This window comes from Artemia sp. Qi Xiang Cuo, chromosome 14, assembly GCF_049724085.1.
Source record: "Artemia sp. Qi Xiang Cuo chromosome 14, ASM4972408v1, whole genome shotgun sequence".
Taxonomy (NCBI): Eukaryota; Metazoa; Arthropoda; class Branchiopoda; order Anostraca; family Artemiidae; genus Artemia; species Artemia sp. Qi Xiang Cuo.
This window is the reverse complement of record NC_142807.1, coordinates 26,226,369-26,243,374: the sequence shown is the minus strand read 5'-3', so window position 1 is coordinate 26,243,374 and position 17,006 is coordinate 26,226,369. Positions and strand designations below refer to the sequence as shown.

At 35.3% G+C, this 17,006-nt stretch overlaps 2 protein-coding genes across 3 annotated transcripts in view; both read left to right on the top strand.

Annotated features, from left to right (window-relative positions):
• The window catches only part of LOC148944313 (far upstream element-binding protein 1-like), a 48,088-nt gene that overhangs the window by 9,090 nt on the left and 21,992 nt on the right, over nucleotides 1-17,006 (top strand). The window contains exon 1 of one of the 2 annotated variants that reach the window (XM_089100258.1): nucleotides 13,180-13,318. The exons of the other annotated variant lie outside the window; for it this stretch is intronic. The gene's annotated coding sequence lies outside the window, so the exon portion shown is untranslated. Of the gene's footprint in view, nucleotides 1-13,179; nucleotides 13,319-17,006 lie in introns of those variants that run through there. 2 annotated transcript variants of the gene reach the window in all.
• Nucleotides 490-1,929, top strand: LOC148944314 (uncharacterized). The gene has a single exon (XM_089099897.1). The coding sequence runs from the start codon at nucleotides 490-492 to the stop codon at nucleotides 1,927-1,929; it is 1,440 nt and encodes a 479-aa protein (XP_088956023.1).

Here is a 17,006-nt window from a genome sequence, read left to right as displayed (position 1 = left end):
AAACTCCAATACCTGTCAGATTCTCTTCCCTGTTCCCTGCCCCAGCAAGCACAAGCTCCAGCAACAGCAATAGGCAAGCAAAACCCACAGGCCTACCAGGTTTCAAGCAAAACCCCAAGCCATTAGCTCCAGTAGCATCAGCCACAAACCAGGCCACAAAATCAATGCCCACCAACACAGCCAAGGCAATCACCAACCTCATAGCCTACACCATGGCAAGTACTTTCCTTTCCCAAGCGAAAATTCCCCAAGGACTTAAGGCAGTCATCATGAGAGAACTAGCCACAAAATACTTCTCTAAAAGCTTAGTAGAAACTGCAGAGCTTGATCTAATCACCATCCAAAATAACCATCAAGTTTACTACTATATGACCAATGCATAAAGACCAAATCCACAACCATCCATTACAAAACCAGAGCAAAACAACACTAAAGATCCTCCAATGGAACACACGCTCACTATCAAAAGAAAAGCTAGACCAGCTGATCATGTATACTAATGTAAAAGATACACATGTTATATGTCTCCAGCAAACCCACCTTGACCAAGAAAGTACACTATGGGTAGAAGGATATGAGCTCTACAGGAAAGAAAGATCATCTGGCAGGAAAGGAGGGGGTGTGGCTATCCTTGTAAGGAAAGATGTTAAACACAACTTCATAATACCAAAGGAATACCCTAATGAGGTTGATGTAGTTGGAGTAAAAATAAGTCTTAAAGATAGAGAAACACTAACAATATACTCCTTTTACAATCTCAATGGTAACCATGAAGCTAAGGAATTCCTAGCAGAAATTGCACCTAAGAGGATTCATCAGAAAATAATAATAGCAGAAAACTTCATTGCTCATAGCCCTACTTTGGGAGGAAAGAAAACCAGCAAGGCAGACCAATTTTTAGAAAATCTATTAAATGAATTCCCAGAAATGTCAATAGCCACACCACATGGTATGAATACCTATTACGACTGCAAAACTAACCTTTTCTCCACCATTGACCTACAACTAATGCCAAATAAACTATCTAAATACTCAAAAATAAGTACAATCCCTCACCTACTAACAGACCATTATGCCATACTGGTAGAAATTGGTAGAACTGTTTATGAAGAAGAAGAGTACACACCAAAATTTAACAATAACAGGGCAAACTGGACTAAATTTAAAGAAATTCTCAAAAATATTGATTACATGCCAATTCAAGAAAGCCAAGACACAGAATTCTGCACCAAAAGACTAACTAATCATCTTAAAGAAGCTTCAATATCATCAATACCTAGAACTACCAACAAACAATACATAAACAAATCATCAAGGAAGACATCAAAACCATGGTGGAATGACCAATGTCAAGCCTCATTTACTGCAAAAAGAGATGGAGAAAAGAATTTTAGAAAAAACCCAAACACCAAAACATACATCCGATTTAAACAAGCCTGCGCAGGACTCAGAAGAGACACAAGAAAGGCAAAAGCCCTAACATGGGCTTCCTACTTGGAAAAGATTGACAGATACACAACTGAATCAAAAATACACCAATTTTTAGACAGAATCATGGGAGCAGTAAAAAAGAAGAATAACATTAAGCATCCCCTACTTGTATCTGGTATCCAACTTGAAGATGATAGCAAAAAAGCTGAAGCACTTGCTGGCATCTACCGACAGAAGTTTGCCAACAAAGAAGAGTTAAATAAGCAAAGGCACAATGAAAGATTAAATACAGCTTATGAGCTAACACAGCACTTTAAAACTAATGAAGTCCTGCAAGCAGTTAATAAAATGAATCAAAAAGCAAGCCCAGGTGAAGATGTAACCCATATCTCTTGGATATCAAATGCCCCAAGAAATTTCCAGAAGCTCTTATACATACGTTTAACCTCTGCTACTCACAAGGAGTATTCCCCCAGCAATGGAAACATGCAATTATAACACCAGTGGCCAAACAAGGGAAACCCAAAGATGACCCACATTCATACAGACCAATTGTATGTTTACCAACCCTTGGTAAGTTGTTTGAGAGAATGCTGTACAACCGTGTCCAGTGGTATACAGAGACATATAACATCCTCCCAAAATATCAAGCTGGATTCAGAGCTTACCATTCAAATATAGACATCATTTTGAAACTTGTGACAGATGCACAGAAAACTATGAATGAACGATTAATACTGGGTTCTGTACTGATTGATTTAGAAGGAGCATATGATAATGAACAAAAATATATACTAGGAGAAAGACTCTATGCATTAGGCTTCCCCCAACCACTCAGAAAGCTGATTGATAGCTTTCTAGATAAAAGAACTTTTAAAGTTAAAGTAAATGGGAAACTATCATCCTCAAGACCTATTGAAAAGGGACTCCCACAGGGAGCTGTACTCAGCTGCTTATTATTCATATTGTATATGACAGCATTAAAAATTGACTCACCACATGGAATTTTTGCAGATGACATTGGAGCATGGGCAAAAGGGGAAACATTTGCTGAAGTTGCAAATAAACTCCAAACTATTTCTAATAACCTCCAGGACTTTTCTATCAGCATGAAACTACCCATATCAGTCCCCAAATCAGTGATCATATATTTCCATAATAGACGAAAAGTAGAATTACAACCAGTTACCCTAGGAAATTCTACAATCCCAACTAACAGTGCAACTAAATACCTTGGAATAATTCTGGACAACAGGCTTACCTTCAAACCTCACATTGACCATATCATACAATCGTGCATGAAAAAGATGAGAATTATTCAAAGACTATGTGGTACAACCTAGGGAAGCATGGATAGATCCCTCCTCAAACTCTACACACAGTACATCAGACCAGTAATTGAGTATGGCCTGATTATCTATGGAACTTGCTCAAAACAGCTCTTCAATAAATTAGAATGTGTGCAAAATACAGCAATCCGCATTGCCACAGGATGTAGAAAAACAACAAAGATTCAAAACCTTCTACAAGAAGGAGGGCTTCCACCTATTGAAGATAGATACAAACTTTTAACCATAAGATACCTGACAAAATTGGAAACAACCCCTCATCATTTCTTATTTCCAGAAGCTAGAGCTAGCCGACTAGAGCCAAAAAATCACCCACTGATGTCAGCAATTATGGCCAGGACACAATACCCCATCAAACTAGAGCATGTTAAAACTAAAATAGCAAAAGATCCACCATGGATATCAATCACCCCAGAGGTTAAACTAGAATTCCTCCCCCAAAAAAAGGAACAAATTGAATCCAAACTGCAATCCAACATTTTGGACAGTTCCTAAAAAAGGAATGTAATGGATATAACCAACTATACGTTGATGGATCACTAAGTGAAGATGGAGTGGAAGTGGGTACTTTGTAAGTGAGCACAGCCTATGCATTATGGAAAAACATAAGACAGGGACCAGCATACTAACAGCTGAAGTAGCTGCAATCAATTTGGGCCTTGAGACGCTAATTAAACTGAAACAGAGCAACAAACATATAGTTGTATTCTTTGACTCCAAATCTGCTCTCAATATCCTAACAAACCCTAACTTTAATACACTGGACATAGACTTACATCAAACTAACGAAAACATTAGCAGCCCTGGAAGATTAGGCTGTGTTATTAAATTTCAATGTATACCTAGTCACCTGGGTATAGAAGGAAATGAAAAAGCAGACAATATAGCAAAGCAAGGAGCAAAAAGCCAAATGGAACCAGTGAAACCTCTAACTATAAGGGACATAACTAGATTGCAACTGAAAACACTACCCAAATTTAAGTCATCAAATCTATCCTCCTCTCCAAACCAGGATGCAGTCAGTCCGTTTTCATTGCCTGTGTACAAATACAACTAACTTCGGCTTGCATTCTTTTTAATATAAAATTAGGCAACCAGATGGACAGGTTACCTGAAGTCCATTATGCAATTACTGTAATACCAAAGAAGAAACCCCTGAGCACTTATTACTGAAATGTATAATGTTTGAAAGAAAACAAGTGAATCTCCTCAATTTGAAAGTTCAACTAGGACTGAATTCAAACCCTCTGACAAATGTAAAAACTTTAACCCAATCTTCAGAAAGAGATTTTTTTATACATGCTTTCAAACTATTAAAGAATATAAGCCTGCAACACCATATATAGCAGTCAGTCAATTTATGCTGACTTATTGACTTGGGTAAACCCTACTTCGATTATATCATATTTTTTACCTAACTAGCAAATCTACATGTTTACATATTCATCCATATTTCGAATATTTATAAGCAGTGTTTACAATTATGCCGTTTACTATAATAGTAACAGTAATTTTTGCGACTAGTGAATTTACGTAAAAAAGCAACATTATGTTCAGGTGCAGGTGAATTGTCCCAAGAATATGAATTTATCCTGAAAAAAGAAGAAATATTCAAAGATTGGGATACATTGTCAACCCAACCCAGAAAGAAGAGGGGCAAATGATCTGATGTTCAGAACGCACACCTCAATTCACTACAGTTGATTGAACAAATCATTTCTTGCTTTGCGAACTTCAGCTGGGACATCATCACTGAGGTAAATATCACGGAACAACGATACTGCTTTACCTTTTAATTTCCTGGCATTTTTCAAAATATCAATTTTCGATTTTTTATCAGATACTTCAACACAAATAAATTTCTGTTTCTCACTCACTTGGGTTACCTTGAATGGTGGGACAGGAGCCATTTCTAGTCCTTCCGTAAGAATACTTTTGAAGATATCCTTCGCATTTTGTTCAGATTCACAAGAGACATTCCATACAATAATATTCTTTTCCAGTTTATCAAACTCCAGCCTGGCCAATCTCATACTCAAATTATTTGACTCTTTACTCTGTGCTATACAATCATCAGAAATTATTTTTACTTGGTTCTTTAGAGATTCTTTGACTTGCTCAAGCTGCCTCACTCGCTCATCATTTTCAGTCAGCTGCCTTGCAAATCCCACATGTGATATCTCCAAATTTGCCACTTTATCTTCAATTCCCTTAATCCTATTTTCTGAAGAATCTAGCTTTTTTTTTTTTTTTTCTGTTACCAAACTGATAACAGTATTTAGACTCTCCGCAACTGCTGAAATCGTGAATTTATTTGTAGAATCAGTGCTACTAGTAGTTACTTTGAGATCATATTCCCCTTCTCCCCTCCGAGTGTTTTCTGTATCATCTCCAATATTACGAGGTTGCTTTCTTTTACGTCCCATGATTAATTCCAGACAACAAAATTAAATTTAATTATCTGCTTACCTCATTAAGGACAATTTTTTTTTTTATTCACATGGGTCCATTACGTGCAATTTGCTAAGCCAGCGTTAATTTGGGCACGGCTTTCACCCCTCTTCATAAAAAACTGCTCCAAATAATCCAAATTTCAAATAGAAAAAAACAATCCGAAGGGCCACTTAGAAAATCGTAAATCCACTTGTCATTAACACTAGGCACCCCAAGCAAGGGCTTAATCAATCAAACGCATAGTCGCAATCAATATGTTAACAGCTGGAATTCTGCACATGTGAAATGTCAAGTTCAAATAAATTCCAATAACTTTCACAATATAATTTAAATTCCGTCAACTTATAATCCTTAGTTTCCGTTATATATTTAATTTGCTTTAGATGTTCACCTGATAGCAACTGGATAGCAAAAGTCAGCCAAACTGTCCTTAGTAGTGTTTCAAGGTGAACAAAAAGAATTGAACAATAAATCATGTGAATCTCTCTTTATTGCATATGTTTTTTTTCACCAATTAATATCCTCGAAACAAAAGCCTATTTGAATTGTTTCACAATCACTTGCTGAACTTTTTGTTCAACCTCATTAAGCTCAAAGTTAAAACTTGTTTGTGACCTTCCAGTTCAAAGCCTGAATGAATACTGAATTATAGAAAATTTTCTGATAATCAAAGTTTTAGGGCTAGAGGTGGCCTTGCTGTCTATTTTTAGGAATGCCTTCTATGATATGTTGAAAAACAAAGAAGGGATTTTTGAATCCATGTTTATTGAGTTTGAAACCCAAGCTAAAACTCTAATTGTTGGTAATATAATGCCTACTGGTCTCCTAGTCTCTCCATTCCCTTTTTTCTTCAGATTTTTGTTTGGCATTTCAGAAACAATCCAACTTCACTCTTGTCTTTGGATTTTCTTTCATCTATACTTTCTTGTGGAGCATTGCATTTTGCATTCATCCCAGTTCATTTAACTGATGCTACTGCTTCATTGTTTGCTAGGTTTTTTTTTTACCTTAAATTACTTTAGATTGCATTGTCAAGCAACATAAGGAAAAATCCTGTAGAGCTGCTAATCACTGATGATGAGGAGCCATTTACTTAATATGGACCAACTCTTGTCAATAGCAATATTAAAGGCATCAAACAAGGGAGCAGTGACAGCAATATTAGGAAGATTGTTCCAGTGGGTTATCACTGTTGGAAAAGTAGTGGTTGCAGACAATGGTATCTACCCTCTTCCATGACAAGTTTTTGCTACATTGGTGAAAAATTCTATACTCTTGAATGATACCTTGGATGGTTTTCTTGTTTTCTCCTGGTACGAATTTTCCAATACATTTCTTAAGAAGAGCCAAAGAGCTGTTTTTCATTCTCAAAATTTAATAATAAGGAGTTGGGTTTTCCTAGGTCATGGATAGGATATATTCTCAGGATATCTTTAAAATTGAATCTGATTTAGATTCTCTGTTTAATTTGTTTTACACAGCTACATCATCATTTTATTATAGAAAATTTTCTGATCATAGTAGACATTAGGAAAACATGGTAAGTAATCAATTCTGTTCTAAGGCTATTGTCTGTCCCTCCTTCTGTCCCTTCAGATGTTTTGATTGACAGCAAGATTGTAAAGGGTGAGTTCAAACTTCGAAATTTGCATATCTATTTTAATAACTTTGACCTAAGACACATCAAAGTCATCTGTAATGCAGTGTTTTATTAGTATTTTTTTTTCTAGAAATAACTGCTAAGTCTTGTGCTAAGTCAATGCTCACTAATGAGGAGTGTTAATCAAAGTTTATTATCTAAATTTGAGATTAAACACAATTTGAAATTTTTATTTCTCTGTTTGGTTGCTTGCTAGGCCCTGATAGAATGCTCAGGTCCCTCTCAGTTGTCCAGGAAACTCTTAATGCAGCCAGATTGCTTCAATTTTTACTTGGATTTTTTCTTCTTAAGTTTGCAGTGCTAGGTATATATAAATATCTGATTTGCTACCAGTCTTTTATGAAGGAACCCTTTTTTAATGTTCCTTTATAAATTTCTTCCAATATCTCTTCATTAAGTGATGTATTTGGTGGGTGAAAAGAACAGGAAGGTTATTTTTATATATAATTTTTTGAGTTGAAATAATATTTCATTGTTTTCATGTTGATGTAAGTGTAGGGAGTTTGAAAGGCCAAATTTGTTCTATGTAGGACATTTGTTGTAACACATGGATCATCTTGATTGCTCTTGTTGCAATTCATCCAGGACTTTTAAATTGTTTGGGAGATACCTAGCAATACTTCAACTTGGCCACCTACATTTCTTGAGTCATCCCTGCATGTGCTCATGTTTGCTGTAAGAAGTAGTTGTAGTATCCTGCTATGATATGCTTGCCTTAGTGAATTATTTATTGCTTTGCCTATTATTTGTTAAAATTTGATTGTTTGCTTTGCTTGCTTATTTGTTAATTATATTATGTTTACAGGTGTTTGGGTCATATTAAACAATTTAATTTACTAGAGATCTACCTGGTGTCAGAAGTGAGATCAACAGTCAAAATATAATTGTGGAAGGAACAACATTACCATCAATAAACTAGGAATCAGAAAGTCTAAATGAAGAGTGGTCAAAGTTTGAAGAGCTTGCCAGACTAATGGTTCTTGTTCTTGATCCTCTATCTGGTAAAACACAGAAGATCCATTGTGCATATGTACTTATCTGGATTGGTGAAAAAGGAAGAGACATTTTTAAAACCTTAAAAGTTGAAGAAGAAAATAAGAATAAAATTGATCCATATCTTTTAAAGCTTTGATAAAATGCAGCCCCAAAGAAGAACAAAGTATTTTCTTGATATGTTTTTCAAAGACATGACCCACATGAAGGAGAAACTGATCCTAAGGAGAGGACCAGATATATAATTGTTTGTGGCATTAGAACTCCCATAATTTGTGAAAATTTACTTACAGGAGAAAATAGCCTAACACTAGAAAGAGCAGTAGAGCTTTGTAGAATGTATGAAATGACCCCATCACAGCTCAAATCATATGAAAATAAATATAATCCCTGTCCCATTAAGTCAGAAGTTAATACAATCTGCATAAGACAGTAAAAAACCAGGAGACCCAAGATTGAGATGAAAAGGTGCTTGATGTTACTTTGTGGTGGAACCCATGAGCCCTGCAAAAAGGAAAAGTATGCTAAAAAGGTAAAAACTTGATCACTTTGCAAAAGTCTGTTGAAGCAGAACAATGCATGCCTTTAGAAGCACTAAATTGAGTAAGACTTCAGAGGGACTTGAAGAAGAAAAGATTCTGCTTTATGCTCTCTAACAAGATGGAGATGAGGATGAAGCTTTAGTTCTATTAAAAATTAACAATTGTAGTTGAATCAGCTTTGAGATTGACCCTGGAGCTTAAGCAAACACCTTTCCATAAGATTATTTTAGTGTACTGACTCCAAAACCAGCAATTCTAACTACAAAGCAAAAAGTCACTAGCCACTATGGGTCAATAATCCCTAGCAAACCTTAGTGATTATTTTATAGTAAACCAAAGACTGGCAGGATCAATACAAGATACTAGGGTATATAGGAGTGCTGTTATTGATGTTAAAAGTAAAGATCACCATCTAGTAGTGTCAAGGGTTAATTTAAAGCTTAAATATCGGAAGGGTAACTACCTCCCAGAAAGTTATGATGTTAGTAGACTCCAGGATGAGAATTTGAGAGAAACTTTCCAGGAATAGTTTAATACTAAACTTGAGAGTTTAAAATTTGATAATGTGGAAGATGGTTGGAATAATTTTAGAAAAATAATTTGTGAAGTTGCTGAAGGTGTCTTAGGGAAGAAAGCTAGAACTACAGCCAAGAATATTAGTAAAAAAGCTTTATGTTTAATAGAAAGGAGAAAGGACGCGTACAAGAATTATCTGAGTGATAGATCGCATGAAAACAAAAGAAATGTAAAGAAAGCATTGAAATATGAACTAAGGAGGTGTAAAGTGGAGGCCATGGATAAAATTGCCGAGGATTTAGAAGATGCAGCTAGACGGCATAATAGTAAAATATTGTACTGGCACGTTAAAAAATTGAGAGGTAGTAGTCAATCCGGACTTGTCCCAGTGTAAGATAGGAATGGGGTGGCAATTAGCGACAAGGAAAAAGCTAAAGCGAGATGGGCCGAACATTTTGAGAACTTGCTTAACCGAGATAGAGTTGCAGGAAAAAATATAGAGGAAAATGAAAAAGTCTGTAATACCTTGGATGTGAAGGAAGATTTGTTTTGTGAGGAGGAATTAGCAACAGTACTAAAAGGATTAAAGAATAATGAGGCTCCAGGTGCTGATAGGGTAGTAAATGAGTTTCTTAAATATGGTGGCTCTGAGGTTAGAAATAAGTTATTGAAGATTATGAATATGATTTTTTAAAAAGGGGAAGTACCTAACGATTTTAGGAAAACCTCAATTAAGCCACTTTATAAGAAGATGATAAAAGTGAGTGTGGTAATTATCAAGGCATTAGTCTGGTCTCTGTAGGTAGCAAATTGCTTAGTAATATGATACTTTTTAGACTGAGAGATGCCGTAGACAAAGTTTTAAGAGAAGAGCAGTGTGGTTTTAGAAAAGGTAGAGGATGTGTTGATCAAATTTTCACTCTTAGGTTAATAATTGAGAAGTGCCTAAGTTTTCAAACACCTTTGGTCCTCAGTTTTATAGATTATGAGCGAGCGTTCGATTCTGTTGATAGAGGAGCTTTAGTAAAGGTTTTATCCTTGTATGGTATACCAGACAAATACATTAAAGTGATTAGTGCTATGTACGAGAATAACACTGCTGCGGTTAAGGTAGGAAATGAGGTTAGCAGCTGGTTTTGTATTAAATCAGGAGTTAAGCAGGATTGTGTTCTATCCCCCTTTATATGGAGTATTTTGATGGACTTTGTTTTAAGGAGCACAGGACAACGGAATCAAATGGGGAGGAAAAAGTCTCCTTGACTTGGATTATGCTGATGATTTAAGCATCCTAGATGAAAGTGTGAGTAAGATAAATGAGGTTTTAGAGGTTTTGCGAGTTCAGGGTGCTAGTATTGGTTTGAAAATTAATGTTAGGAAGACTAAGTCACTAAGGCTAGGAATAAGCGAAGATGAAAAGGTGACGTTGGGTAATGAAAAGATTGATCAGGTGGGCAGCTTCACTTACCTTGGTAGTATTATTAGTAAAGATGGTGGGAGCATTGAACATGTTAAAAATAGAATAGCCAAGGCTCAGGGTGTTTTTTCACAGTTAAAAAAAGTATGGATGAATAGGAAGATAAGTCTGCAAACCAAGATTAGAATCTTAGAAGCTACAGTGATGACAGTGGTCAAATATGGCTCTGAAGCATGGACGCTCCGAAAAGCGCACGAAGATTTGCTAGATGTTTTCCAGTGAAATTGCCTACGGATTGTTTTGGGTACCCGGCTGACTGACCGTATTCCAAACAGTAGGCTGTACGAAAAATATGGTTCAATCCGGCTTTCTAGGGCTATAATGAAAGAAAGGTTGAGGTGGCTACGGCATGTTGTGCGGATGAAGGATGACAGATTGCCGAAGATTGTTCTTTTCGGCCAACCGTCTAGGGCTAAACGGAAAGCAGGTCGTCCCCGTCTGGGGTGGGAGGACGTCATAAAGAAAGATTTAAAGGAAATGGGAACTTCGTGGGTGGGTGTAAAAAGGGAGGCTTTGAATAGATTGGAGTGGAAGCGTGCGTAGCTGTGTTGGCCTCAGGCGGCTTGGTGCTGCGATGAGTTGTTAGTAGTAGTAGTAGTATCTTATAGTTATGGAAAAACAGAACAAAACACAAATTCTTCATAATTGTTGATAATTCTATTCCTATTCTTGGGTTAAAGATATAAAAAATGATAGATATAAAAATATTCATAGATATAAAAAATGAAAAGTCAATCGCCAGACTCAAAAACTGTTCTTGCACCATATGAATAATCATTCTCTGGCATAGGGAAAATAGGATGAGAGTATGAGATTTATCTAAAAAAAAGGATCCAATCCAATAGCATATCCAATAAGAAAAGTTCCTATTGCAATGTAAGGAAGACTGAAAACAGAACTTGACTGGCTAGAAAATATTGGAATAACAGAAACAGTAGAAAAAACTTCTGAGTCAGTGAATGCAATGGTGCTAGTAGAAGCAATGCAAGGAAGACTGAAAAAACAACTTGACAGGTTAGAAAATATTGGAATAACAGAAATAGTAGGAAAAACTGCTGAATCAGTGAATGCAATGGTGCTAGCAGAAAAAGAGGGGGTGTAAGACTCCATTGACCCAGTTGATTTGAGCATAGCTATCAAGTGCCCTTATTGCCCTATTCCAACCTTTGAAAATGTGATTTTGGACCTAAGTACTTCCCAAAGTTAGATGCTACCTCAGGCTACTGGTCACTGACTCTTTCTGAAAGTGTATAAGATCTTACCACATTTAGCATAATTTATGGAAGATATTGGTCACAGGAGTATTTATTGGGTTTGATATCCCAACAGGCTGAGTTCCAGCAGTAGAAGGAAGAAACTTTCCAAGGGCTAGAGGGCCTTAAAATACTTGTGGACAGTCTTCTTATTTATGGAACCACCCTAGAAGAACATGGCAGACGGTTTGGAGCTGTGCTAGAAAGAGCAAAAGTAAAACATGGGAAGTTTAACAGAGCAAAATGCAGGTTTTCTCTTCAATCAGTCTGCTATTTTGGCCACATTATTAGCAGTGCTGGCATTAAACCTGACCCTGAAAAGTTTCAAATAATCAATGAGATGCTTATACCAAAGTCCAAGGAGGACCTTTTGGTATGTTGAACTTCCTCTACAGATATATCCCAAATCTTGTAACTCAAAGTTGACCGTTGAGAGAGAATTATTCTCAGTTGGAAAAAGAACTGTTTGCTATTGTTTATGGGTCCTGGCATTTTCATCATTACGTCTATGAAAGAAAAGTACAAGTCATCACAGATCATTGACCCCTTGAAACAATACTCACAAAATCTCTTCTTACAGCTTCGCCAAGAATTCAACACTGTATTATGTATTTCCAGCCGCACGATCTTATTTTTAAATATAAGGCCAGTAAAGAAATTCCAGCTCCAGATGCACTATCAAGACTTGATCTGAATATGATGATGATGAAATGAATATGATGAAAATATGTATGAATAAATAGAAATATTTGTACACTTATTCATTAAAGCTCTACTTGCTACTGACTGTTAACTAGAGGAAATCAGACAAAAGATTGCCATAGATCACTTAGGAAGTCAAAGTAATACCATAGACAAAAAAAAAGCCTAAGTAGACACCATAGAGAGCTCTTAGGAAGACTGTTCAAGAAGGATGAGCAAGTAACAGAAAATCATGCTCAAACACAATAGTGCAATGCTGGAATATTTGTCAGGACCTTTAAATGCATGATGGTTTAATCTTTAAAGGCTCCAGAATTGTCATTTCTGCCATTTTATGACAGAGTATTTTAAAGGGTTTGCACTCCTCACACTTGGATGCAGACAAGACAATGCAGAGAGCTTGAATGATAGTCTACTTGCACAGCATACGAAAATACATCAAGATATTTATTCAAAAGGCAATATCTGCATTCATACAAAAGCCACCAAACAAAAATAAGCAGTGATTTGCACACCAATGCCATCCCTACCCGGCAAAATCTGTGGTGCAACCTGTTTGAGTGGAATGGCCAAAACTATAACATAACTGGTGACTATTATAGCAGATACTTTGAGGTGGATAGCTTAACTTCTATTCTATTGCCACTAAGCTGAAGGGGCATATTCACACGCTGGTACACCAGCAATCTTCACTTCAGATAATGGACCCAAATTCAACTTCAGAGAATTTCAGTTATTCACAAAATATTGGGGTATCAGGCACACTTCTAGCCCCTACCAGCCCACGTTAAATGAATTCGTTGAAAACAGCATGCCAACCAGCAAGAAAATACTCAATAAATTTATTAATACTCAATATTAAGTGGAAAGTATCCATACATCAGCCTCCTTGAGTACCGTAACACAACAGTAGTGATGTAAAATGATTGTAAAATAAAAATAGGGTAAGTAACTATATTGTAAAAACACTTTCAAAACTTAACTATTGTTTTTCTGTTTTGTTTTGTCACAGTTGATTCAATTTGTGAGAACATGGGTTGAAACAAGAGAGACATTGTTAGAATTCATGAGAAATATATAGTTTGGGCCATATTTATTAGGGGGGGGGGGAGATTATAGCAGAGCTGCATGCAAAATGCGTTGGCAATACTTATTCTGCGCATTATGAAGTAAAAATTGTTTTCTTACCATTTTTCCTTCTCAATAGCCTGTAATCTAGCCCTATATCCAAATTTTTGCTTACAAACCTTATATATCATAACTGTAAAGGGAAATAAAATTCTTACAGCCTTAACTTTATAAAAGTAAGGCTGTAGATTATCTTTAACCACAGACATAATATACCTCAGGTAATATTTCAACATTTTAATATTATAATTACCTGTACTTTAATAGACTATTGTTGAGATATGCTTTTTTCATCCAAAGAGCAGGTTTGCCACCAGGTGGAAAAAAATCACTAGATTAAGAAAAATACTAAATTGGCAAAAAAATCACTAAAACTATAATTAGCTGATTTAACAGACAAGGTGCTTTTGAATTTTAAAACTGTCAGTTTTAGAACCTTTTTAGGCTTTTAACACTTTTTTATATGATTAACTTGTTTCTTGATTATGTTCAACACAGGGCATAAATGAAGAGGTGGTTCAATTATCAGCCTAGTTTTTGAAAAATATCTTTTTTTATGTGTTGTATTTTTTTCTAAGCAAAAATCCTCCCTGCCATTTGAATAATAACTTTTTTGTACCCTTATAAAAAGAATTGAAAAACTCCTCGCCCCACCACCCGCATTTTTCTGAATTGACGCCCTTAGGTTATCCCTTGATCTGTAAGTGTTGGCTTGACTGGCTGTGGTTTAACCAAAATATTTACTTCTTTTTTCTTTTCTTTTTCCATTCATTTACAACCCATTTTTCCCTGTGCATTTGGAAATCATTTTCTTTTTGCTCTACTTGAGCTAGTATAATTAATGGAACAACTGTAAGGATTTTTAAAAATATCAAAAAATTAATTATAATAATAAAAAAATACATATGTTTTTCTTTTTGTCCCAGTTTTATGGCAAAATCACCAAAAAATAAAAATAAAAAACAAGATGTTAAATAGGCTTTCAAACCCGAAAGATTGTAATATCTTTAGTAAATTCAGGCAAAGATGTAATTAAAAAAAAAAAGGAATGGTGTAAATAGAGATCTTGCAAAAAATATTATGTTTGGAGAATCCCTCAAAAATTTGAAAATAATCTCCAACAGCACGAAATCGGAATACATTATTCCTAAAAGCACAATTAAAAAAAAAAAAAAATCAGAAATTTTTGATTCCGCAGTTGTGCAGCATCTGTTTGATCTTCTGCATCATAATGATAATTTTGATGAATCAAAGTTAATCAATAATTGTGTTAAGCTATTATAGTGTTTGTAGGAATTAATTAAAAAAAATTTATCCATAACAGAGCTAGTGTAAATAGAGATGAATGTGAATATCAGTTAAATTTGACTTATAGCTTAATAATAATAATAAAAAACAGGCTAAAACTTTGTTCTTTAAATAGTAAAGAGGATCAATAAATTTTGTAGATTGAGCCTCATATAAGTTTGACTTTGAATTATAGTATAAAATAAACTCTGAAAAAATTAATAAGCCTGTTTAGCAATGGAAAATTACTTCAATCTAATGTATGCGTAAAATTCATACATATATGTACAATAGTATATAACAGACATCCTGAAATTTGCCATAAGTATGGTTGCGTGATTGGATTTTTTTTTAATGTGAATTTCCTTTCGTCATTCTTTTCGTTTTATAGCATAGCGTTTGTGTGTTTTCTTTGTTTTTCTTATGTTTTTAACAACTAAATTTCAAAGCTGTAACTGGACTTTATAAGGATTTCGACAATACAATAAAATGAGAAAACACGAATCAATTTTGATTAATCTGTGTATGCTAATCGGTTATGCAATACTCCTTTATGCAAATAGGTGTGCACAAATTTTGTGAACCCAGTCTCTCTCGAATTTGATCAGCTATGGTTTCTGCAACAGAACAAAGAGAATAGTTTTTGGTTTTAGTTGGTTGTTGGTAAAGTTTTCAGTAGAGTACCCCTTTGCTTTCGATAATTAGCTTCCTGGATTATTTATGTGCTTGAATTTATGCTTCATGTACTATATAATAAGAAATTACTAGATCTAGGAAAAAATCATCAGTTTTAGAAATAAAAGCAATACAAATCTCAAGAAACAGTGACAGATCACTAGGGGTGGCAGTCCTGCAAAAGAGACTGAACCCGAACGGCTTTTTAGTCTGGGTAACAATGCTATAGACCCACAGGTCAAATCGTAGTACTTTCTGAAATTGTTTTAGGGGAAAGGTTACATAAACTGTTCATTAAAAGAGAATAAGCATATGTTGATAATCTGATATGCTGCAAGAGAAGGGCTAGTTAAATACCAATTTGGGACTTAATCACAAAACCCTCACAACAATATTAGTCAACACAATTAACAATTCTTTTGCTTTCTTTTGCTCTGCTGTGTATCCAGTAAAAATCAAAATAGTATACCCAAACCGGTTTCGCATAGCCTTTGTGAGATTTTGTGCCGTGAAAACTGCAAGGTGGCATAAAATATGTAAAATGATCTATCTTCCAAGATCTAAGGAGCTACTGCCCCAAGATAGAAAGAATCTCTATTCAAATGAAGCCTTCCAAGGTCCATTTTCTTCTGTTCTGTTAAACAACTATGCTGTTGACCGTAAATAGCATTGTATTTCTTCTTGTAATTCAAATGACACCAATATCTCTCCTATTTTTGTGTCAGTCATACAGTAGAAGAAAGAAGCCATCTAAATCAAAGAGTGGTTCTTCTCTTCTTATTGTGCACGTGAATTTGTCATTCTTACCTAAAACACTTCTGGGAAGCATCTTCTCTTCCTCTTATGTGACCTTTTCACTGAAGTATTCAGCTTTCATCAGCTCATATAGGACTTCACATATTCTACTATGTTCTTGTAGTATTCAAACATAATTTCTTTAATTTTCTATGCCACAGAAATTTCTGTACTTTCCTTTTAATTTCTTTTGATGTTGCCTTTTCAAGTTTGAACACAGGTGCAGAATAAAACAGCAATGGCATGCAATAAGCGTTAACAAAAGTCACCTTCTCCGTAATTGTTCTGGTAAAATTTTGGTTCCAAATATACCATAAGGATCCATACAATCTTTGGCATTCTCTCCTACCACTGGTTTTTGCTTTTGTTCTTTTATCTTTCCCATGGAACCGTACTCCTAGTACATTCAAAACTTTAAATGGTGGTATCCAACTTCTGTCTAAGATTTCTTCTAGCTCTGTCACCCTTAGATGTCAGCATACTACTCTTTCTCTTATGTGACTGCATATAAATTTTCCTCACAAATTTTCCGCAGTCCTTGTAGTATTTTTGGAACATCCTGTTTGTGGTCCATAAAAAACATAGCCATCCTGAACAAAAGCAGCTGACCTAATTTTCTTTCTTTCTTAATATCAACCATCATTCCAGTAATGTGCTGCTCTATGACTTAAATAACTTGCCAATATACATCTCAAACAGATACGGTGTTGATTCAAGTAATCTCCCAATTACTTCTGTGGTTCTTTT

Excerpts from the sequence above, each read along its gene's own strand:
- LOC148944314 (XM_089099897.1), top strand. The coding sequence starts at position 490 with ATGTATACTAATGTAAAAGATACACATGTTATATGTCTCCAGCAAACC.